This window comes from Theobroma cacao, chromosome 6 (genome assembly GCF_053813885.1).
Source record: "Theobroma cacao isolate CCN51 chromosome 6, ASM5381388v1, whole genome shotgun sequence".
In the NCBI taxonomy this organism is placed as follows: domain Eukaryota; kingdom Viridiplantae; phylum Streptophyta; class Magnoliopsida; order Malvales; family Malvaceae; genus Theobroma; species Theobroma cacao.
In genome coordinates this window covers 25,332,293-25,354,441 of record NC_142644.1, presented here as the reverse complement: position 1 = coordinate 25,354,441, position 22,149 = coordinate 25,332,293, and the positions used below count along the sequence as shown (strand labels likewise).

The following is a 22,149-nucleotide window of genomic DNA, read 5'->3' as shown; positions in this document are numbered from 1 at the left end:
TGAGTTGAGTGAGACCTGAGAAATTTAAGTACTTGGTCCAACCCGACCTACTGCTTCCGTATGAGCTGAGATTTGGATTCATTACCTAATCTTATCCAATTCCAGCTAAATAGCAAAGGGCTCCCACTCTTAACGATATTTAATCAAAGTGTAATACGTAAGCAGCACCCAGTGACTGTTGCGAGACTTAAATTATTCTCTTTTCCAAAAACTAGCTTATTTGAAAATGCGAAAAATGAATCATTTCAATGCCTTTAATGATGGCTTATTTTTTAAAAGCAATGGTAGCAAATAAGACAAATGTGAACTAAAATAGGAGTTTGGAGTGTTTAAAGAAGATAATAGTAGGCCAATGACTAACTAGTTAATTATTTTAAATACTACTCCCAAATTCCCAATTTTCCATATCCATCCAAATCTTCTGAGGTGGGTTCCGGTAGGCCCACCACAACAAAATTACTATCCATTATCCACCACAACACAACACACCACACCAAACCAAAGAAAAAACACACAAACACAGGATTATCCCAACTTCCTTTTCCCCACCCACTAGCATCTGCCGGTTACTCATGAACCAGCAATATAAAAACCAACGGCAATGCTTGCTGCAAGATCTCAACAACGGTTCAGATTTAATCAACTGAAATACATAAAATCATGCTTTTCCAAGATTTCAATCGAAACCATAAAAAAAAAAAAAAAAAAACCCTAGATTCCTCGAGGTCATGTGCAACAAGATGCCACTCCCACTTTCTATCAAAGGAATCTTGAGAAATATGATAAGTTGATGACAAATGGAGCAAAGCCAAGCACAAGCAGGGGAAGATGAACCCACAAATTTTAAATGTCCTTTTTAAATTTGATGTTAATCCAAGATTAAGTATAGTGGGAAGAAAGAAAGAGATTTATATTTCATATTGAGATAAACCTGCAGCCAAATTACATTCACCAACCTTCTTAGACAGGCTAACTTGAAAGAAAGCAAAGAAAGAGATTTCCACAGAGACAAGAAAAGAAACATTAAAAGGATGACTTAGACATAGATCAGGAAAAAAAAACATCTGTTTTTCCTTTGTTTTTTTTTTTTTTTTTTAGTTAACCCCTATTCTTCTTCTTCTTCACTACATCAAGCTCCCCTGATTCTTGGCCGAGAGCCGTTTCAGGAACTCGTAAGTAGTGATCATTGTTGTTGCAGACATTGACATGGACGCCCACCGTGGCCCCAACCCTCTATAACAAGCAAACCACCCACCTTCTTTAACCAAATTCCTAACAGTTTGCGCAATTGTTGGTCCACGCCTTCCATTCTCTTCCCCATCCAAAACCTGCAGTCTAGTCTTGATTGTATCAAGTGGCATTGTAATCAAGGCTGATACCCCCCCAGCCAAAGCTGCGCTGACTCCCTGAACTGCCATAACCGTCTTCGAATCAGGCCTAATTGTATTATTATTACTACTCCCGTTCTCATTACTCTCATCATCTTTTTTCCAAAAGTAACATCCAATGCCTCCCCAGACAAACCTTTGAGCGACCGAATAAGATGCCCACCAAACTGCATTAGATGGAGCATACGTTATAATCGATATCCCAAAACCTCTATACAATCCCTTTGGACCATCAGTGTTAATTATTTTCCTAAACGCGTCGATCCCATTTACATATCTACAAGGTGAACTACAGCTTGGGTGGCTTCCTTGAACCATTAATCTCTGGCTAACAACGTCAATGGGGGTCCAAACAAGCTGTGCAGCCATTGCAGCACTTAATCCAGCAACAGCATTAGCAATGGCTGCAGCCGATGGTTCAGGAACACCGAGCTTAACCGTGGCACTCCCTACATTGCTTTTGGTAACCTCAAGAGCTGCCATGTAAAGAGCTCGAGCCGGAATTGTTCCCGTCAAAGAAGTACCGAATCCGCGGTATAAGGCCCTGAAACCTTCGTGTTTAACTATGGACAAGGCCGTTCGGATACCGGAGAGTTGAGTTTGAGCAACTTGTTGCCTTGTTTTAACCAAAACTACAGGGTAAAGAGTAGCTGAAACGCCTGAGAACAGAGCCGCGCCTAACAAGAAAAACTTGGATTTGTCAAGCATTTCCCAATCTATATCGGCCGGGATATGAATCTCTTGCGCCGATTCTTCCTCGGCCGCGCTTAAATTCATCTTTGCCACTTTCAAATACCGAACCCAAAACTTCACACCCCCCCCCCCCACCCCCCAAAAAAAAAAAAAAGCTAATATCTAACTTTTTATATCACAAAAAAAACTGTACAAAAATCAACAATATAACATCCAAACTGTACAAATTAACCTAAAACCCAACACATCCTTAACCGTCAACAGTCACCGTCTGGGTGAGATTAAAAGCAAAGTAAAAGCAATGATGAAGGGATTTTTTTCCTCTTGCGAAACCAGGTTTTGGATCGAACTTGAATCACCGCAAATGGATCTATCATTTCTTTGGGTACACACAAAAGAAATCTAAAGGACCGACCGATCAATTAGAGCACCACAATTTTTAGCTTACCGGAGACACAACCATCGTCGTCCCCGGCGACGGAACTTTCACCGGTAAGTTCGGATCTCGCAAGAGAAAAAAAAAGAAAAACAAAATACTACCAAATGAAAAAGCAGGAAAAGGAAATATTGGAGTTCTAGAAAGACATTCTGGAAACTGCGAGAGAGAAGGAGATAAGAGAGAGAGAGAGAGAAAGAAGTGGGTCACCGGAGATTAGAGGGATAAAACATGGGGAGGAAAGAGAATGAGACGTACTGTGAAGAGGGGGGAAACAGACAAGTGTCGGTTATGAATTAGGTACTTGTATTGTTTATCCCAAGGTTTTGATTCTCCGCGGTTGTTTCAATAGGATGGCTAAAATTCTGGGCATTTGGATGCGTGGGATTTGGTAGGGTCGATTAAAAGAGGGGTTTGGATATTTGTACAGTATGGGCCTTAAATGTACAGGATTTCCGCCGGTTGTCAGTAAGATGACGTGTAATCCATATCCATTGGAGCTGAGGTGGCGTTGGATGTGCGCAGGAACATACTCACGAAAACTTGTTGCTAATAAGATTTTTATCCGTCTTAATTCTTTGGGTAAAATAACTCCACCTTCTAAGTTTTAGTTAAAATTTTAAACAGATTTATTAATTTTTAAAATATATACTTTATTTCAAAAATATAAACACTAGTAACAAAAAAACTAAAATATTTTTTATTTATTAATTTTAAAAATTATTATTATATTTTTTATAAAAATTAAAAAAATAAAATGCACCCATATGCTACTAACTCCTCATATGGAGAGTTTTTTTAATTAATAAAAAAATTATATAATAATAATTATTATAAAAATTAAATAAGTGTAAAATTATTATTTTACCCTTATCATATCCGTAAGTTGATGAAAGCTCAACAAAACGTGTCATGATACAAGCATATTTATCATAATTTTCACGTGAATGCGAATATCAAATCGTTTGTAAAGCTACAATCTCACGTTGAAAAGAAACTGGAGAATAAGAAAGAATATAATAATCTAAAGAGTCATAAATTCTACATCAATTATGTACTAAAATAATAATACTGAACATATAAAAATTTATACTTGTGAAATACTTTTTATAAGATAAAATTGTAAAATCCACTAACCAAAACAAACAATACCTCGTAAAAATTGATGTAAATCATGACAATGCGCATCATTACTAACTATATTCATAATCCGACCAATTGTTCTTAATTTACTTGATTATGGTTATTAAGATCCAAGTCTTTGAGCTAGGTACTAGACTCAAAAAACACAAGAATATATTTGGCTTAAAGCAATATCTGTTTCATCCTTTATGAATCCCTTAATCTCAACCCATGACTAATCTAACTCTTTAACCCTTTGATGGATTTCAATCCCAATCTTCAGATTGGCCTTATGTTTCTACGAGTTTGGGCAGTGGACACATTCATGTCATCCAAACCATTCATCTTCGCTACCTTCATTTATGCGTAATAGGAATTTTGTTTGTCATATTTTTCACCCTTAAAATGGATAAAATTCAAAAGGTGAAGCCCCTGTGATTAATTAAATTAAATTACATCTATTGACATTTGGGCCTTGTAATGGTAGATTGGTGTTGGGCTGAGGAGATGTTACATTATGGGCTGGAACAAGTCCCACCTTACCATGTCACCATCTTCTCTACAACGAGCAATTTACAGAAGGAAAAGTTCAGTGTAAGTTGAGCGACTGCTACAAAACACTGCTAGTCTCTCGAATTCTGCATGAGCTCAAACCACTGCAAACACGAGAAAAAAAACCAAAAATTATAAATAAAATTCAACAGACATGCAAATAATTTCCCAAGAGTCTAATTCCCTACATACAAGTAATTGCCCAAGAGTCTAATTACCTGTCTCAATAGATCTGCTAAGGTCTTTGGAAGTGCTTCAATATTTCTCAACACAACATAGTATGGGAAGGGAAAGGAATCTAGATACTTGGAAACCAAGATTTTAAATTGATTATTCTTATCCTGAGTGGTAATTACCTCCTGGACCACACAAGAATGTTATGAGAATCAAAATAATGGTAATAGAGGAAATTTTTATCTTCTCAGACAAACATCACAAGCCTTACCTGAAGATCCATGATTGATTCCTGCAAGCTATCAAGAATTAGAAAAGCAACCATTCGCTTACTACTTAAGACATCCCTAACACACCGCTTCAACTTTTCCTGCATTCATAATAAATAATCACACAAGTAAATAAACAAGCCTTTTAATCAGCATTGATTGGTCCAAAAAACTATAAGCATCCCCTTTTGTTTTTCCTCTCAGCAAACTAAAAAGATACCTTCTCATATAACCGACCGTCCCCAATAATTAAAACAAGTTGCTGTAGTGGATTTTGTCCAGAAGGAAGTCGGGCATTTGCAACTGCAGCATCCAGCTTCTTATTTAAAAACATCAACAGATCAACAACTGGTTCGTCTCTGATAGTATTATCTTGTTTGAATGTCAAACTAGAAATCATCTGTCGCAGAAAAAAATTTACAAAGAAAATTTGTGATATGATAGATGAATATAACTTCACAACCGCCAAAATGGAAATAACATATATTATAGAAAAGCACATTCTCAGATGCTTCAGAGAGAACTTAGACACACAAATAGCCTAAATGGAAGACACAGACCTGCAAGGAGGATATTTGGATCACTAACCTTAACCCCTGCTTCACCAGTGAAGGGCTGATCAAAGTCATGCAACAACCTTATGTTTCCTTTCTTCCCAAAGCTGGCAACAGCCAAGTTTCCAACTTCCAATTGAGACATGGCACGACACACAGTCACCAAAGCTTTAATTGCAACCTCACCACAACCACTTTCTGACATACTATACGAGTCATCAACAGCAATAATTACTTGGTAATCTCGCTTGTTTGGTCGGGTACGCCTTAGCCAGATTTTATCTTTTCGGTAATGACTTGCTATGTAAGGAATGACCTGTAATTTCCAAGCACATAAATGAGTTAGAGAAAAAGAAAGACTTCGCAAAAACAAAAAATAAATGTATAGTAGGTTTACACTTCAAGTAATATATACTCTTTACCTTCTTCATGTTTAGCCTTTTGCCAGTCTTATAATCCCCTTGGAGTTTGCTAGCAAGAGTGGGTTCCATGACGAGACGTAATTGTTCAGCCAACTCCTGGGACAATCTAGTTGTGAGCAGCTCATATTTTCTCCAAAGAGCAGTGGCATTATTTTTGACATCACCTGAAACTTCCTCGGGGTCAAGGGCTTTTCCCATTTCCTCTTCACTTATAGAAAGCTTGTTGATTTGATATACGTCATCACTCAAGTAAGACTTCTTTACAGAGACCAAGAACTCAGAAAAATTTCCTGGATCACCATCACTAGGACCATGGACTCTGGGGGATCGATGATTTGCTGACTCATCAAACTTTGAAACCTGAATCTGCTCCTCCATCTTATTTTTAATGATTGAGGAACAATGCTTAATGGGATCATCTTCAGAAATTTGCTCATCTATTTCCATATTGGTGACATCATCTCCACTTTCTACAAGGGGATTTTTGTCAGGCTTATTGACATTGACATCAGCATCAATCTGCTCGGCCGTTGCAGGTCCCAAAGCCTGAGCTGTTCCCTTTTCAAACTCAGAGACATAACCATACTCATTAGCATTCTCATCCTCCATTTCACCCTGTGACTTTTTATCATCCTGAAGATCAACAGAGATGCTGACTCTTTCTTTCCACTCCTGAAGTGCATCCCCAACATTTCTGTAAGGGTTTGATTGTTTTTTCTGAAATGGATCAGCATCTTGGCTAGGAAACTCTGTTTTTGGATGATCATCAGTAAACTTCCCACTAGTTGATGAGTCAGCAACCATGATATTTAAGTCAGAATTATTACCGGAAGGAAAATTTCTCTGAGCAAGATCATTGTAATTGTCACTGCTATTAGCCCAGTTTGCTTCGGGTGCAACATTTCTCAGCTCCAATGCCTCACTGTTTGGCTGTGTTGCAGCTCCCTCACTAGGAACATGATCACCACTGATGTTGGAAATTTCTGATTCAGGAACATTTTTCCTCCCTGCCATTTGGTTTATCTTCGGATCCTCCTCGTCTCTACCAAGATCATCCTTCTCAAATGTTGCATCCACTCTTTCATCCTTTTCAGAAGTTCCATTATTTCTTTCACTCTCTATCTCTTCCATAGTTTCATCAGCAGGATTTAAGTTACCTTCAGTATTCCCATCGTTAGCAGATTCTTCTTCCTCATCTTCACCATCTTCTTCCTTGATATCAACTTCCTCTTTTTCATCCATGTTGATATCTTCACTATATCTTTCATTTAACTCATCAAGCTTCAATCCAGTTGGATCAGCAAATTCCTCTTCTTTGTTAAAGTTCAGGTCTTCAATGTTCTCATGCTCATCAAGATCAGCCTGGTTTTCAATCTCACCAGTTTCCTTGTCAAGTTCATCCATTTTATTTTCTTCAGGTTCCTCAGCAGTACCAGCAGAATCTTCCTTGGCTCTAAACTCCCTACTGTTTTTGTCACTGTCCCTAACTGAAGGCCCAGATTCATACTTTTCATTGTTATTTGGATCGTCATCATCATCCTTGTCCCAAAGCTTCTCATCAATCACTTCACTGTTTCCTCCAGTTTCCCCCATAGCAGATTCCAGTTGCTGATCCTCAGTATCTTCATCATTATCCTCTCCAGAGTCCTCACTGACACTGAATGTATCAGCAGCAAAATCCTGCTCCATCTCAATTCCTTTTTCATTCTTACTTGGGACATCATTTGGGGCAGCTTGTTCTTCACTTGGCTGTGGTAGCATTGAGTAAACATTAAATAAGATGTCTTGATAGGAGTAGATGAATACATCAGCAATCCAATTTAGTGCACTACCATACCTTTTCAGATGCCCCTAACAGTTGATCTGCATCATTTATCTGGTCACTGACATCATTTACTCCTGCACCTTCTCCCATACCAGTTCCACTGGCATCTTGAGTCATATCATGACTAGTGTCATCTTCCTGGTCTTTGGGTGAATCACCAAACCCTTTGGCAAACAATGCAGCTAAGATGTTTGCAAGCCCATGAGTAACTATAGACACCTGCACACAAGTACAAAGATAAGAGTCTTAGAAATGCCAAAGAATACAACAAATTTGATAAATAAAGATATATCAAGCCTTCTTGTAGAACAAAACGCACAACCACATTTTGCCACCTTGTACGATAAGGCCAATTACCTATCCCTCCTTGAAACTCCCCCCGAAGAGAATAGTTGATTTCAGTAAGCCCAAACATTCTACAATATGTTTATTAGGTTGCAAATTCAGAAACAGAATGCATAAGAAACTTTTGATGGGGTGACAAGATACTGATCATGATTGCTCTGTCACTTAAGCTTAACTCATGGCTTTCAACTTACAAGTTATGCATCATTTCAATATGGAGAAAGCAAGAAAAAATAAATTAAAAGTACTCATAATGAACCAACTTACTGTTTTGTGCATAACTAAGAAGTCTTCAAGGAAACTATCACTAAAGCTCAATATTAGGTCCACTGAGGCATGTATGTGCTTCAAGAGTGCTCCAATATGGAAAGATTGACCAGAAACCTTCATGCTAGAATGATTAAACAGATTCTCCTGCCACCCATAGAACTAAATCAGAAGGCAAACTAAAATAAAATAATACTATCCGTAAGGAAACCTTCAAAAAAACAGAAATATTAGAAAACTTACTGCAAAATGAATTGTTTCAAGAAGCTTTTCACATAGTGTATCCACTCCCAAATTTGCAATAGTTGATTTAAATAGGGACTCCCATGCTGTTATACTCCCTGATGGTGCTTCAGGTTGAGAACCATGATTATCTAAAGAACTTAACTTTTGCAACACATCTATAACATGTCTAATTGTTCCTTTGAAGGCATCACCAAACTGAGCTTCAAGTTTGGGACACTTCTCACAGCAAGAATCAGCTAGCTCATGAAGATATTTGGATTCATTTCCCATCTCCAAAGCTAATCTTAACTGTTCTGCAATCAATTTCCCCTGCAAAACAACATTTTGACCAACTAAAGCTCCCTCTAAATGCACTAAACATGCATGGATGCATAAGACTATTTTGAGATAAACATACAGTGACCAATGAATTTTTGAAGTCAAATGTACCACAAACTGTACCATAACAGATGACCAATGAATGTTTTTTGTAAACAGAAGATACCTTGCTGAATCTTTCATCAAAATGACTAAGCACAGACTCTACAACTGAACTTTTCTCAAAACTTTGCTTAATAAGCTGGTCCTCAAACTCCTGAAGAACTTTGAAGTTTTGAAGCACCACTTTTTCCATCTGTTTTGAAATCACATAAAGACGGATGGTACCGGCCAATGTAATTATCGATCCATCACAACCAATAAAATAGCTGTCCAATAACTCCTGTGACAGAATTTCAATTAGACTAGAACACCCTTGTTGTGCAGGGACCAATATTCTAAGAAGAAAATTTGTGCACCTTAGATTTCTTGAAAACTGCAATAAATCCTTCAATAAAACCAAGGATCCTATTTGCTGCAGCTTTAACCTTTTGACAAGAGTTCGAATGGGTGCCTTCTACAGTTCTGAGCAACAGAGTTTCTTCAACCAACATAGCATCCAAATCATCAAACAGTTGCTGCAATATCACCAACCATTGGACTTAGCAGAAGCTTTAAAGAATATAGAACAAGTAAAAACAAAGATTACCAGATTATACAATACCTTCTGTTGCCACATGCAGTTAAATATGGCATGTTGACTTTTAGCAAAAACACAACCACCATTTGTATTTTCAAAATCAGTGCAACCTGAATACGAACTATCCAAAGCTGTGGCATATTCATGCAAGGTCTTTAATTGTCTAGCAAAATCATAGACAGCTGCTCTTTGCATCTGTTGTATAATTATGAGATGGCTAAGATAAGAGACCGACCGGGTAACCTGCACAAATTGAAGCAAAGAAAAATGTTTACCCTTCAGGTAAATGCAGTAGCTAAAATGGTAGCAGATTTGCAGCTAGTGGGTAAATAACATGCAACTTGTCATTAATCTTCAAAAGTCAACAAGTACAAAGCTTAATATGGTAAGAAACATAAACAAGTTGCAGTCATAGCTGCAAATTCTACCTGCTCAGATGTAAAATCTGGATGATGTTTCAGGCGAATCTGTTGAAGAAGCTGCACTGCAGCCAAGCTTTTGAAGTAAAATTCATTGGCTGTTTTCCATTCAGAATCCAGTGTTTCCTTAGGCAAACATTTTTCTACAGCAGAAGCAACATCAGCAACTCCATTAGGCAGCCTAGTTTGTTTCATTAGCAAATGCTGTGCATCATACGAGGGCTGAAGGAATAACCAACTAGAAGGATTGGATATCTACCAAATGCCAGTACACCCAATTAGTACATATGAAAACTTGAAACAATAAACTACAAAACCACAAAAAGTGCAATGTAATCTATGTTACCTCCAAAATTTCAAACTTGTGTCTATGTAACCCACTGCTTTCTAACAGCTGTAGAAGATCAGACAATGCCCTCTTCTTTCCTAGACTTCTATTAACATCCATCCAACGATCACCACAACCCTTAGCCATTATACCTATGCTTTTAAGCATGTACCACACACGCTTCCACTCATTCGGGTATGATAAGCATGCAAACTGGGAAATGGGGCACTGCCTTATGGCACCTGAAATCTCTGCAAATATTTTAAATTCTTAAGGATTTTCTCTGACAACAAACCAAAGTTCTCTACTTTTATTAACTTTTATTTTTTACAAAAAAGCCTCCTAAACCTTTTGTCTCTTAAAAGGAATTTTCAAGGAAAGGAATGTGAGGGAACAGAAGGAAACCTTCAGACTTGACAAAGTGTAACTCAGATATTCTTTGAAGGTGCAAGTTCAAAGTGTCATTTACTTTCTGCCCCCATTCAGTATACCATGCAGACCTAGACCAAAGAATCATCTCAAAGATAAGAAAGTTATCTTGATGAAGGGTTAGATAAAATAGAAGGCCAAAACTGAAAACTGTACAAACGATTGAACCTGTATTCATCATTGGACTGTGTAAGATTTAAAAAATCATTTAACATCCTACAGCTTTCAGAGATATCAATGAGTGGCTTTGGACTTTCCAGTGAAACAATTTTGAATCCTTTCTGCCTCACCTCTTCATTAAGAATAAGCATAAAAGGTTGCTGCAACATATCCTGTCCAACAAAATGAAAGCAACTGATAACGTTTGTCTCCAGAAATAGTTATTTATCTTGACTAAGGATGCTGAAAAAAAAAAATCCTCTATAACTCTCAGGGGATGCAACTTACACTGTACTTCTGTATTAGTTTCTGGATCTTCTGCCGAGGCTTTCTCAAGTTGTCAATGGACAATTGACTATCAAAACGATCCCAACAACACAGCTTCAGAAGTTCTTTCAATTCAGTCTCAATCTTTTTTCTATTAGCTTCAATCAACTCCATTACACTGAGGAAGGTAAACCATGATGAGCAACCAAATGAACATAAACATCTTGAACCAGGGTGTAGGTAGTTGGAGTGCAATAACTGAAGGGTAACTCACATTGGCAAAAATTGCACGTAGAATCCAAATATGTTGTACAAAATTTTAATATTTTCCTCTTGCCATGGACTGCATTGAAGTTTTGAATCAGAATGCTTCCAACAAGTACATATCATAGAGCTCAAAATTAAAAGCTAAATATTGCAACATGGTCTAATTATGATGTAAATGCCAATAAAAGGAGCAAGAAGTCAAGAAATTATATAAAGCACCCATGTAAAAAAGGGTTCAGCTTTCTCTAGAAAATCTTATTAATAACAACAACTATAAAAAAAAAATCCAAACAAATGACAAAAGAGAAGAAGACAAAAGAATCAAGGTGCCACCCATTCTTCAGTATGACTGACCTTAAATAAATTTCAAGACTTCTACCAGTAATTATTTGTCCCAAGAAAGCAAAAAGAAGTTGAAGGCGTTTCCTGAATTCACCAATGCTTGATGTCTGCATGAACTCCTCCAAGCTGCAAATTCTCTTTGCGTTAGACACAGCACTTGCAAACACAAATATAGAAGTAAATAAAAGTCAGAACATGCCTTTGAATCGTAGACTGATCATGTCCAGCAATATCAGAAGAATGCCTTGGATGAAGAACCGAGAAAAGTGGAAACCATAACTGCAATGAAAATAGTCACAAACTTTCAACTAAGTGAAAATGAAAACAACAAATAATATTAGCCCATAAGAACAGAAAAAGAGAAAATCCCAGCAATGTTGGGAGCCTCTGTACCATAAGCAACCTTAAACTCAGGTATGTGTAAGAAAATTATGTTGGAAAAATGAGAGGTTCAGCGAAAGGACAAAACAACTCCTTAAGAGGTTACATGTAACCAATTACAGTTTATCCCAAAACAACACTAAAGAACTAAATATCCTTCAAAGCTGTGTTTGAGCAAGCTACGTAATCTGAAGATTATATACTAAATTATAGGAATTATAGGGCCTCAATTTTCCACAAAGGAATGGTAAAAGCATCCAGCACAATTATGAAAAGTTTCCTTCGACACTAGTTTCTCCATTTTTGTCTCCACCACAGGTTGGGGGGTTACTTTATACCTTAGCAGCATTGATGTCATACTGATCCTGAACCTCATCAAGCAACACAGGCCACGAGCAGAACTCCATTTTTTGCCATGAGCACACCAGAGAAATAAGGGGTTTGAGTTGAACTACAAGCCAAAGAAAGGGGGGAAATAGATAAACATGTCATAACAAGTACAACAATGAATCCTAAGACTTATCCAGCATAAAATACATACCAGAGAGTGAAAATTTTGAGCCATTTTCCTCTAATATCCGGGTCCTGTTAAGTAGAAATTGCAATCCTGAAAGAGCCTTTCAGAAACAACAAGAGTTCAGCCCTCAAAAGGAGATGCTTTAATCTCTAAGCAACATGTCTATCACATTCATATACAATGCAATGATTAAAATATGCCAAGCATGAAATTGGAAACTCAATTCAGAAAGATGAGCATTTTTAAGAGCCTTCAAGCCAAGATTAAACACAATTAGTGAATCATCAACTAAGACAACCAACATATGTCATTCCAAGTCAGCAAAGTGACAAATATAGAGAACTATACAAAGTGGCTAATATATCATTTTGAATGTCAATATTCTTCAGTCTCATTTCAAGTCAAGAAACAATTTATGGGCATTTTATTTTGCAAAACTTAGTCCTTTCTTCTTTGGAAGAAGGTAAAAGTTACTTTCCTTTGATTTTCAAAGAGGTTATTAAGTTATTTACCACCAGCTTAACCATTACCACAAAAATAAATAACCATCACAAATAGTAAGCAGAAACCACTGACTATTTTTCCTACCTTAGCTAGAGGGGTGCTCAGAGGAATAGCCAAAAGCATTTCAATTACATCCAAGACTTTTTGGAGACCAGGGTGATCTTCCCATTCACTTAAAAGAGTGTGAACACGGTGCTTAAGAGTGGAGAGTAACTCCACCATTTTGGCCATTATATGAGTATTTGAATCCTAGAAATAAAAAGAACAAAATAAATACAGCTGAAAATGCTTTAAGATGGAAAATACGAAGATTATGTAATTAGTGTCATATTTGTAAGATGCAATAATTTGTAAAACCTTGTAAAAATTGTATTTGAAAGCTGCTTTATGAGGTGAAGGAAACTTCTGCTCGTACTCCCAACAGAGTCGAAGTAGATGCTCCTGCACAAGTTTGGCATCCAAAGTGGAAGAAAACAGACCTCCAAAACCTGCAAATTAGAAAACAAGGTCAGGTGTTTCTCCAGAGAAGAAGATACCCAATATTTACTATAAACCACAATTTCAAACACCTTTCATCATTCCAACTCCCAAAGTGTAAGAGCCAATGAAGGATTGCAATCTGTCAACATCAGTAATTTGGAAAGATCCAGGCTGAACAGAAGAAAATAGAGGCAAATAGCATAAAGTTCATAGGAAAAAAATAACTTAAAGCCAAAACACACTGACACAGAAAATAAGATCTTCATGGTAAGCACAGATCCAAAATTTATAAGAGAGGTATGGAAAGCACATCTAAGTAATAGATTATAGAAAAAACTACTAATTAACAAATTCAGAAGCATTTTTACCATCAATTATAAACAGTTATTGCACTTAGTAACACTCAATATGAAATAAGAACAACCACTTTTGACATAATAGAATATATTTCAAGACACTCTCAAGGACAACTTACAGAAAGTACGAGATCAGCAGACCCAAATAATTGATTGTGCATATTGATCATGAAGATCAGAATAGATTCTTCCATTAGGTTCCATTCGTCCTCAATATTTTCATGTTTCTCTCCATCTTCCATCTGAATCGACAACAGGCAAGTCACAAATCAAATATTAAAAATACAAACAAACCAATAGATGCTGCCTAAAAGGATAGAAGCATCACCATTTTGGTGGATTCTTCTTCAGATAGCAATTCTTGCCAATCAATGAAGTTATCATTTGCAAGCAACTTGCCAAGAGCTGATATATCTACTTCCATTACATTCTCAATCCTAAATGCACGAGGCCTGAACTTATAAGGTTGGCAATCACGATCTTCTTGATTCTTCCCTTGAATTTTCATATGCATCCAAATGCTTGCAAATCCAGAGAAAATTTTGTCCAATAGCTGATTGAAAGGACATAATGAAGCATCAGACCAACATAATTTCACAAGTGTACATGATCAATCATAGAGAACAACTTACCTTAAAAGATGCACTATCCATCAATTTTGCTGTAGCCACAGAGTGTGCAACACGAACAAGACAATTCTTATAAAGAGATGCTTTAAGTTGCAAAATAGATACCTATTTCAAATGTGAAACTACATCAGGCACAATGCAAGTTTGACGATGGAATAATAATAGTACAAAGTGGCAAAATGGGAAGCAAAAGTACCTTTTCAGCAATGACATCACCGGAAATAGTAACCATATTTTCCAGCAAGCTCAACTCCATTTCAGAAAAGTTTGTAATGCAAGGTATGTCAAGGGAAGAAAATATCAGCAGCCTCCTTCGGTCACTGATAGAAACTAATTCAGATGTGCAGCCCCTCGGGAATCTCATAAATGAGTAAATCAACTCCTGCAAGGAGCTTCAAGTCACCCAAGGAAGCTAATAGAAAAAATCTACATACATAGAACTTTATTAACAAAGAATAAATAAACAGATACATCACCATAACTCTATCCATATTGTCCTCCTGGATTCTGTCAAGAAATTTTTTCTGCAAGGCACTCAACAGGGCAAGTGCTAAGCCCAACTTCATTTCATATACTGCCACTTGAATTGGTTGGGCTATATCAATGTACTCGGAATATTCATTTAATAAACGGTCAATGAAACAGCTTGCTGTCTCCTGAGAAAATCAATCAGATAAGAATGTAATAAATATATCCAAGTAACCTTAGTGCATTCAATGAGAATTAGCGTCAAACTATGTGTAAGAAAATCTACCTGCCAGTTGCACACCTTGTCAACGATCTGTTGTAACTCCATGACTTCAATATTATTGACCAAACTCATTAAAGAATTAACAAGTACACAAAACTCATCACATTCTTTTCTCAGTGCTTTGAATTTTGCAGGATCAGGGCGAAACACAATCTAAATAAAAAATAAAACTTCATAAATGAATAAAAGGAAAAGACAAACAAAATGAATGTAGAGCTTCAAGAAAAGAACTAAAGCAAAACTTTCCGGACCTTTCTTCGCAGTTTTCTGCATTTAATTTCAAGCTTTTCTAATGCTTGTGATATCCTTTTATCAGTTTCTTTTGAAGAAGACCATCCTGCCAAATAATTACATTCTTGCCGCACCTATAAAAGGCCACAAAAGTTAACTCAAGCCTCACACAAACAACTTCAGAAGATATTAGTAGCCACCCATCTCCAATTAGACCACATTTTATTCGGCATGTGGTTCAAGGAAAAAACTCTATAGGTTTTCCTTTCCAAAATTTAAAAATATTTTTAAGAGATTGATGTTTAAAAGTTTCTAATGCTAGAATAGGAAAAGAGTAATCAACATGGAATAATCAAATGTTATGAGTTTTGGGTGTTCAGAAAAGGAAAGATGACAGTTTGGAACATCCCAAAATGGAAAGGTAGACATTCAACTTGGACAAGGATAGTATGGATAATTACTTCATTTTTTTAACAAGCTCAAAATGTATAACAGTTGTGCAGGCATATGCACAAATATCCCTTTTCTGGATACTGATGTCCATATTCATACATGTTATTTTCAGCCCACGCATCCTTGCAAGTTAAGTCACCACTGAAATTTGATGAATTAACAGCAACTAAATATCAGATAACCTTTCAAGGATATATGAAGGAGTAAAGCAAGATACGTACCTTCATCTCAAGTTTATGAGAAATAATCTTTTCTTCTAAACATGATAATTTGCAAGAATATTTGCTCGCAGGATCCAGATTATCACAGCTAAGCAAGAGATTAAAACGTAATCCTCCAATGTATAACCAAGCAAAACCAAGATTCAAGTATGACTCTACAAAAAGGGATCTCAAAGTTAATCTAAAATATTTGACATGAAAACAAGGAGTGACTATTTACAGAAACAACTGAACTAAGAAGACGACAATGAAATAGTCACCAGTAGATGAGCAATTAAAATATAGTCGTCTGAGCAGTGGTTCAATGAACAACTGGATCAACGATTTCAAACTTCGATGGCTAGATGATGCAATAAGTAAGCTCACAAGTCCTAAACTTTCTTCCTGTAAGCAAAAGAAGATGCAATACTCAGAAATGACAAATATGACATATCTAAGGAATAGAAAGTGCCTAAGTAGAAAATTGAAAATCTATGTCACAGAATTAAAAAGTTTCAACACAGCAAGAAGTCTCCCACATCATATGTGCAACTGCATAGTTTTCATTAAACAGAGAGGATCCTTAGTGGGAAAATAGAAAACAAGAACAGTAGCACTTAACCACAGGTATAAGACATGTTGCACAGAGAAATATCATACCGTTACACCGCTTGGATAGGAACAAAGAATGGACTTGATGGCAGCAAACTTCTCAGCATCAAAAGATTTTTTATGTGAATATATAATCTGGAATTTAAGAAATTAAGATTTGAGCATTCTTCTTGCAAAAATAAAAGAAAATTGTAAAATTCACATAAATGAACTACCTGCTGGAAGAGAGAACGGGCAGCAGACAAAAGAAAACTATGTGAATTTATCCTCGGGGAAGAAATTTGCCAGAGAACACATGATGCAGCCTTAAGCTTCAAACAATGCATGGAAAAATCCTTAATACCATGTGTACTTTGCCTAAATTAAGTTAAGAGGGGAAACAATATGAGAATGAAAGTCAACACAACATGATCTTCAAGATTACTTTCGATTCTACACCCAAGCAAAGTAAAATGAAAGTATATTATTAATAAATTGAATACTACTTGCCAGATTAGTTAAAAAAGGACAGTTTTACAATGCATATTACCACAATATCAGTTAAAAACACTAATCACATAATCTAACCTCAAACCATAAGCAATGGCAATTGCAAATAAAGAAAGAACAAAAGCAAATGGAAAAGAGAATAGACAAGTTCCCGTCCACTGTTTACACTTTACACCACAATGTATTGAAAGTAGAATACAATCTGCCAGGCATTATTCTATACGTCCTAAATATTTTGAATGTATTAAAGTGAAAATAATTATCAATTAATCAATTAATCTTGTTGAAAATGAAAATAATTATCTTACAATATCTTGGCAATGCTAGCTGTTCTCACAGGTTGAATAAGTACATTTGGTAGTGGAACACTATAGCCGTCAATTATTGAGAAATTCTGCAATAGAAAGAAGCAAATCATGAAAAGAGCAACATATCCTTGAAAATAAAAGTGCAAAGAACTATGATAGACATACCTTGACAAAAGCAGGGCACTGGCTCCACAATAATGAATGCCACCAAAACCACATCTCAAGAACAAAACCAGAAACTTTTGCATGCACTATAACATAAAGAAATAAAGCACACTAAGCTTCCTGATAAAAAAACACAAACAAAGACATTCACAGAATTATTCTGACCTGCATCCACTGATGTCCATGCATCATGTAACCATAGAAGTTTTTGATGCGGTACAAAAGATTGTGGAGGCCTTGTTGAATAAGTCAATGAATATTTCAAGTCAGATTCAAGAAGGCTAGACAGACAACCTAAACCCTGTCATGAAGGAAGGGCAGAAAGTTGAGTGCGCTGCTTTATGCTCTTACAAAAATAGCATGAAGCAAATTGTTGTTCACTTACTAGTTGTAGTTCTCCATTACCAACCAAAGTGAGCGATGATAGCTCTTGAAGTAGCTCCATATCCAGGAAACAACTAGCACAGTCAACTATGGGAAGTATATCCAGCCAACTGTCAAAACCAGACCTCATGTGCAACATTTCAGAACTAAGAACACAACAAGTAGCTGAAATTTCCTCAAAAATAGCGTCATCAGGCCCATTTTTTATCAACAATTTGCATTTCTCATAGTCAAACCTTTTCAAAAGCATCTGGAGACAACAGATTCATCTCCACAAGTGTCAGATAACTGTGCCAATAAACCTTTAACATAAAGTTTTTTTTTTTTGGCCTATATGTTTAAAATAAAGTAAAAAAGGTAAAAATAAAATACAAACAGCACACAACCTGATACACCTCCTCCATTTGATGAGAAACATGGATTTCATCTTCATCACAATTACCCATAATAAATGACGACATGCAAATGCCTAAACAAAAAGGAGAAGAAAAGTAGGTGAGAAGCATAAAACGATAAACTTTGGACACTGAACAAAAAGCAAGATGAAACATGGAAATTCCACATATACACCATATGCAGATTACACATGGAAACTGACATATAACAGGTTAGGGAAAGTATGCCTACTTAAGGCTTGTGGTGCCCTACAACTAGAAAATTAGAGATTTTAGGGTTTATGGCTGTGATAGAATCTTGGGTTAAGCATTGGCAATCAGTTTAGGTTTGTTTCAAATGACTAGCAATGGAATCAACTTTTCTTCATCTCATTAATCAAAGCCTTAAAGACTCAGGACATAACCTGCTAGATAAGGATTCATAGAAGGATAGTCATCAGTAAACAAGTAAATAGGAAGTTTGAGTCCAATAAAATAGCAAAGTTAACCCTAAGATCAAGGAATTGCATAAGTAAAATGCTGCAAAATACCCAACATGAATAGTATAAAATCCTAAATTGCTAAATTTGATATAACATAACAAAGAGTAATGTTGAGGTCTTCAATGGCAGCATCACAAACTGCATAAAACATATTATTCAACTGTACTAAACTTCTTATTTAGTAAATAACAACAGCATGATGTTAGCAGGTACATCATTAGCAATGTTACACAACCCAAAACCTATTTAAATGCAACATGCAACAACAAAAGATTAAAATGATAGAAAGCAAATAAATATAGAATAATGAAAACTTTTACAACTCTACCTTCCAATGCAAGGAAGCGAAGTTCGGGATCAAAAGACACCATGGTCTCAACCAGCAACTCATTCACTGCTATATCAGATAATTCCAACAAATCAAAAACACAAGTCATGGTAAAACAAGAAAAATAATACCCTGCTTGCATAATTTTCACAAAGATGTCAGTGTAGGTAGCATACCCTGCTTGAATAATTTTCTCTTTGTTGGCCAAACTAACTCACAAAACTTTAAAAGCTGATGCTGTTGATGATACAATTTGGAAGATGGGGGTAGAAATGGGTGACCACCATGAACCCATAGCAGTGATCTCTCCGGATGGAAGCACAATGATGAAACTTCAGCAAGATTCTTGGTTTCCTATGCAGCAGATTGCCAAAATAATTTACCTCTCAAGTACATCAAAGTTAACAAAGCAGCAAATTTATAATTAAAATGACAATAACAAATATAAGGAAATGCCAAAATGTTGTTCAATAAGCTCACCAGCATATTCTTAACTGCTATTGGACAAAATTCTTTCAGCTTTCCAGCAACTTTCAACAAAGACCGCCAAGAGATCAGCAAGCGCTCAAACTGCCATGAGATCAGACCTTCCCAGAACAACATGTGATCTTCAAGGAGATTGGTGTATAACTGATATAACAAATCATAGGAAGGAGACCCAACAAGCATATTTAGGATTTCCTCCTCCAAAACACGAAGAGTTTCCAAAAATGGTATGAAACAACTTGACTCAGCTGTGTAATTATGCCTACTTTCAACATTCCACTGTTGATAACTACGTCTGAGTAGGCCCACACAGCTGATAGCATCATGGAGGGGTTTACTTGATGCATTTGACAAATGATTTGATGAAGTTAAATCAACTAATTCCAGAGAAAGCATTGGGATTGGATGCAAGTCTATATCTATTTGATTAAGTGACATAAGCTCTTGACGACATTTAATTATGCTGGTCCAAATTGGATGCCTCCATTCCTGTTCAAGTGAAGTTAAAAAATATTTGAAAAAGTCACAATATGGCTCCAATTGAAAACCGAACCAGGTAAACCATTGAAGATACAGCTGAAAATCATTTTCTGTTGCCTGTTCTATTGCCCAGTTGGCAGCGAACAACATCATCTTATTCGCAATATTTGAGTTAAATTCTGTTTTGCCATCAGAGTCTGAAGTTATTCCTCTAGAAACTTGAGGATAGGTAGTCCCATATAACATCTTCCAGTCCAATAAATAAGTTCCCTTACATCCACGCCTACGTAGCACATCTTCAACAGGACAGATACCACAGCTGATTGCAAGTTCATGTGAAGCATATTGTGCTCCCAAGAACTCCAGATATGAGCAATTCTGCCTGACATAGACCTCTTTCGAATACCATACAATATCCCTCAAAGTTAATGGTATTGGCCATCCTCCAGGCAAACAAAGAGCACGCCCAAGTGATAAATCAGATCTATACAACTCAGTCACAGAAAAATAAGCATTCTTTGCATAGTTGACAATGTTCACCCCTTCAACCTCACCAAAGGATGAAAGATAGGTATGATCCCAACTTATTTGGAGGCTCCACAATGGTTGGTTGCCATTCATGAGAAGGTGCTGAAATAATTGAACCCATCGTGCTAGCTCAAGATAAGTAATGCGTACATTAAGGCGTACACCTTCAACCATAGCATAGGCATGTGCTTTGGCCATTGAGTCAACCAACTTCGAACCAGGAATGCCTGCAAGAACAAGAAATCTCTTCACATCCTCCATTTCTAACTCCTCAGAATTGTATCCACTTCCCTCATCAAAAATCCAATACGGATTCATCATGAATATTTCAACACCTCTGTTTCGCATCGCTCGGGATACTTCACCAAAGCTTGGGTTTACAGTGAGAAACATTCGAAAATTAGAGTGTGGGTGGAGAACCACAGGTTTTCCATCAACAATTCCACACTCATTGACAGTAATCGTTCCATCTGGTTCCACCAAAGAATTGATTCTGTCAAGAACCTGACAAAAAATTACAAAACCCATTAGCTAATGAACAGGACAGTAACAAATGTATTACAAGATTTTAGAAAAACACAAAAATCTGCATACCGTCGGATTACAAAGATTTGCATTCTCTAGAATAATCCATTCTCCATTTTCTATAGCATTTATCAACAATCCCGTAATCCATTCAAACTTAGCAAAATATGGTATTCTCTGGTGATGTTGCAATTTCAATATAGTCTTCATGGCTCTGTCCAGATACTCGCTAGTCCATGAAATGGGCAAAACATTTTTTTCCAGATCAGACTTCAGCTGTTTGATAATTTCAATCAATGAAGGGAGAGACTTGTAAATGCTATTCCAAGTCTCTGGGTTCACAAAAGAAAAACTTGGCATTATGTCAGATTCCAAATCAGATAAAAAAGCAAGCCATCTGGCAGTTAAATCTTTTCTGTCGCTTAAAAATGTCTCCATTGAGATCTCCAACAGCAAACTGCTATACTCATTAACAAAACGACCAACTTGAGCAACAACCGAACGAAAATTACGAAAAGCATTATATTGCTCAAAGCATCCAAGCAGTTCAGAAATGTCAGTTGCTGATGACAGATTTAATTCATGTAGTACATTGCCAGTAAGCTGAGCCAGCAACCTTATCAATGAAGTTTTTCCAGATGATGGAGGGCCAATCAAGATGCATAACCAGCCTTGTTGTACACAATGTGCAGCAGCTTCCAAATTGCAACGAACACTGGGCAGAACTTTCAACTGATTAGAATTTCTGGATAGCCGCTTAAAATTTCTTTTAATAGCAACATTCCCAACAATCAAGTAATCAGAATTGAGCTGCACTCTTGGGTAAGGATTTATAGATGGTTTCACCCCAAAAATCTGTTCATAAAGCTGCAAAACTTGTCTCCGATCAGCTGCAGTACGCATTCTTTGAACATAGATGAGATTGAGAAAGCCACCAACTTTGCCTGGAGTACCTAGAATTATT

General features: G+C 36.6%; 2 protein-coding genes across 3 annotated transcripts in view; both read right to left on the bottom strand.

The window, feature by feature from the left end:
- Window positions 1-886: 886 nt before the first annotated feature.
- On the bottom strand, window positions 887-2,782 carry LOC18596190 (Mitochondrial substrate carrier family protein). Its single transcript, XM_018123940.2, has one exon. The coding sequence runs from the start codon at window positions 2,163-2,165 to the stop codon at window positions 1,125-1,127; it is 1,041 nt and encodes a 346-aa protein (XP_017979429.1). The 5' UTR covers window positions 2,166-2,782; the 3' UTR covers window positions 887-1,124.
- Window positions 2,783-3,998: 1,216 nt separating this feature from the next.
- LOC18596189 (midasin-like protein) overlaps window positions 3,999-22,149 on the bottom strand; it is a 34,520-nt gene continuing 16,369 nt past the window's right edge. The window contains exons 33-77 of one of the 2 annotated variants that reach the window (XM_018123059.2): window positions 21,255-22,138; window positions 19,647-21,164; window positions 19,343-19,520; window positions 19,167-19,235; window positions 18,348-18,430; window positions 17,963-18,211; window positions 17,743-17,878; window positions 17,578-17,663; window positions 17,413-17,498; window positions 16,831-16,972; window positions 16,664-16,750; window positions 16,285-16,408; window positions 16,025-16,179; window positions 15,371-15,484; window positions 15,123-15,272; window positions 14,845-15,024; window positions 14,565-14,750; window positions 14,372-14,473; window positions 14,068-14,292; window positions 13,859-13,981; window positions 13,473-13,554; window positions 13,261-13,391; window positions 12,988-13,152; window positions 12,424-12,499; window positions 12,221-12,333; window positions 11,701-11,780; window positions 11,514-11,627; window positions 11,167-11,235; window positions 10,914-11,070; window positions 10,635-10,798; window positions 10,443-10,537; window positions 10,056-10,288; window positions 9,719-9,964; window positions 9,315-9,533; window positions 9,070-9,228; window positions 8,778-8,993; window positions 8,291-8,602; window positions 8,048-8,194; window positions 7,448-7,654; window positions 5,611-7,359; window positions 5,223-5,504; window positions 4,855-5,034; window positions 4,637-4,735; window positions 4,410-4,550; window positions 3,999-4,295 (exon numbers count right to left, since the gene is read on the bottom strand). In XM_018123059.2, the coding sequence (XP_017978548.1) occupies window positions 4,263-4,295; window positions 4,410-4,550; window positions 4,637-4,735; window positions 4,855-5,034; window positions 5,223-5,504; window positions 5,611-7,359; window positions 7,448-7,654; window positions 8,048-8,194; window positions 8,291-8,602; window positions 8,778-8,993; window positions 9,070-9,228; window positions 9,315-9,533; window positions 9,719-9,964; window positions 10,056-10,288; window positions 10,443-10,537; window positions 10,635-10,798; window positions 10,914-11,070; window positions 11,167-11,235; window positions 11,514-11,627; window positions 11,701-11,780; window positions 12,221-12,333; window positions 12,424-12,499; window positions 12,988-13,152; window positions 13,261-13,391; window positions 13,473-13,554; window positions 13,859-13,981; window positions 14,068-14,292; window positions 14,372-14,473; window positions 14,565-14,750; window positions 14,845-15,024; window positions 15,123-15,272; window positions 15,371-15,484; window positions 16,025-16,179; window positions 16,285-16,408; window positions 16,664-16,750; window positions 16,831-16,972; window positions 17,413-17,498; window positions 17,578-17,663; window positions 17,743-17,878; window positions 17,963-18,211; window positions 18,348-18,430; window positions 19,167-19,235; window positions 19,343-19,520; window positions 19,647-21,164; window positions 21,255-22,138 (10,346 nt within the window). In that variant the 3' untranslated portion in view covers window positions 3,999-4,262. The remainder of the gene's footprint in view (window positions 4,296-4,409; window positions 4,551-4,636; window positions 4,736-4,854; window positions 5,035-5,222; window positions 5,505-5,610; window positions 7,360-7,447; window positions 7,655-8,047; window positions 8,195-8,290; window positions 8,603-8,777; window positions 8,994-9,069; window positions 9,229-9,314; window positions 9,534-9,718; window positions 9,965-10,055; window positions 10,289-10,442; window positions 10,538-10,634; window positions 10,799-10,913; window positions 11,071-11,166; window positions 11,236-11,513; window positions 11,628-11,700; window positions 11,781-12,220; window positions 12,334-12,423; window positions 12,500-12,987; window positions 13,153-13,260; window positions 13,392-13,472; window positions 13,555-13,858; window positions 13,982-14,067; window positions 14,293-14,371; window positions 14,474-14,564; window positions 14,751-14,844; window positions 15,025-15,122; window positions 15,273-15,370; window positions 15,485-16,024; window positions 16,180-16,284; window positions 16,409-16,663; window positions 16,751-16,830; window positions 16,973-17,412; window positions 17,499-17,577; window positions 17,664-17,742; window positions 17,879-17,962; window positions 18,212-18,347; window positions 18,431-19,166; window positions 19,236-19,342; window positions 19,521-19,646; window positions 21,165-21,254; window positions 22,139-22,149) is intronic. The other variant, XM_088807627.1, reaches the window with a different exon arrangement.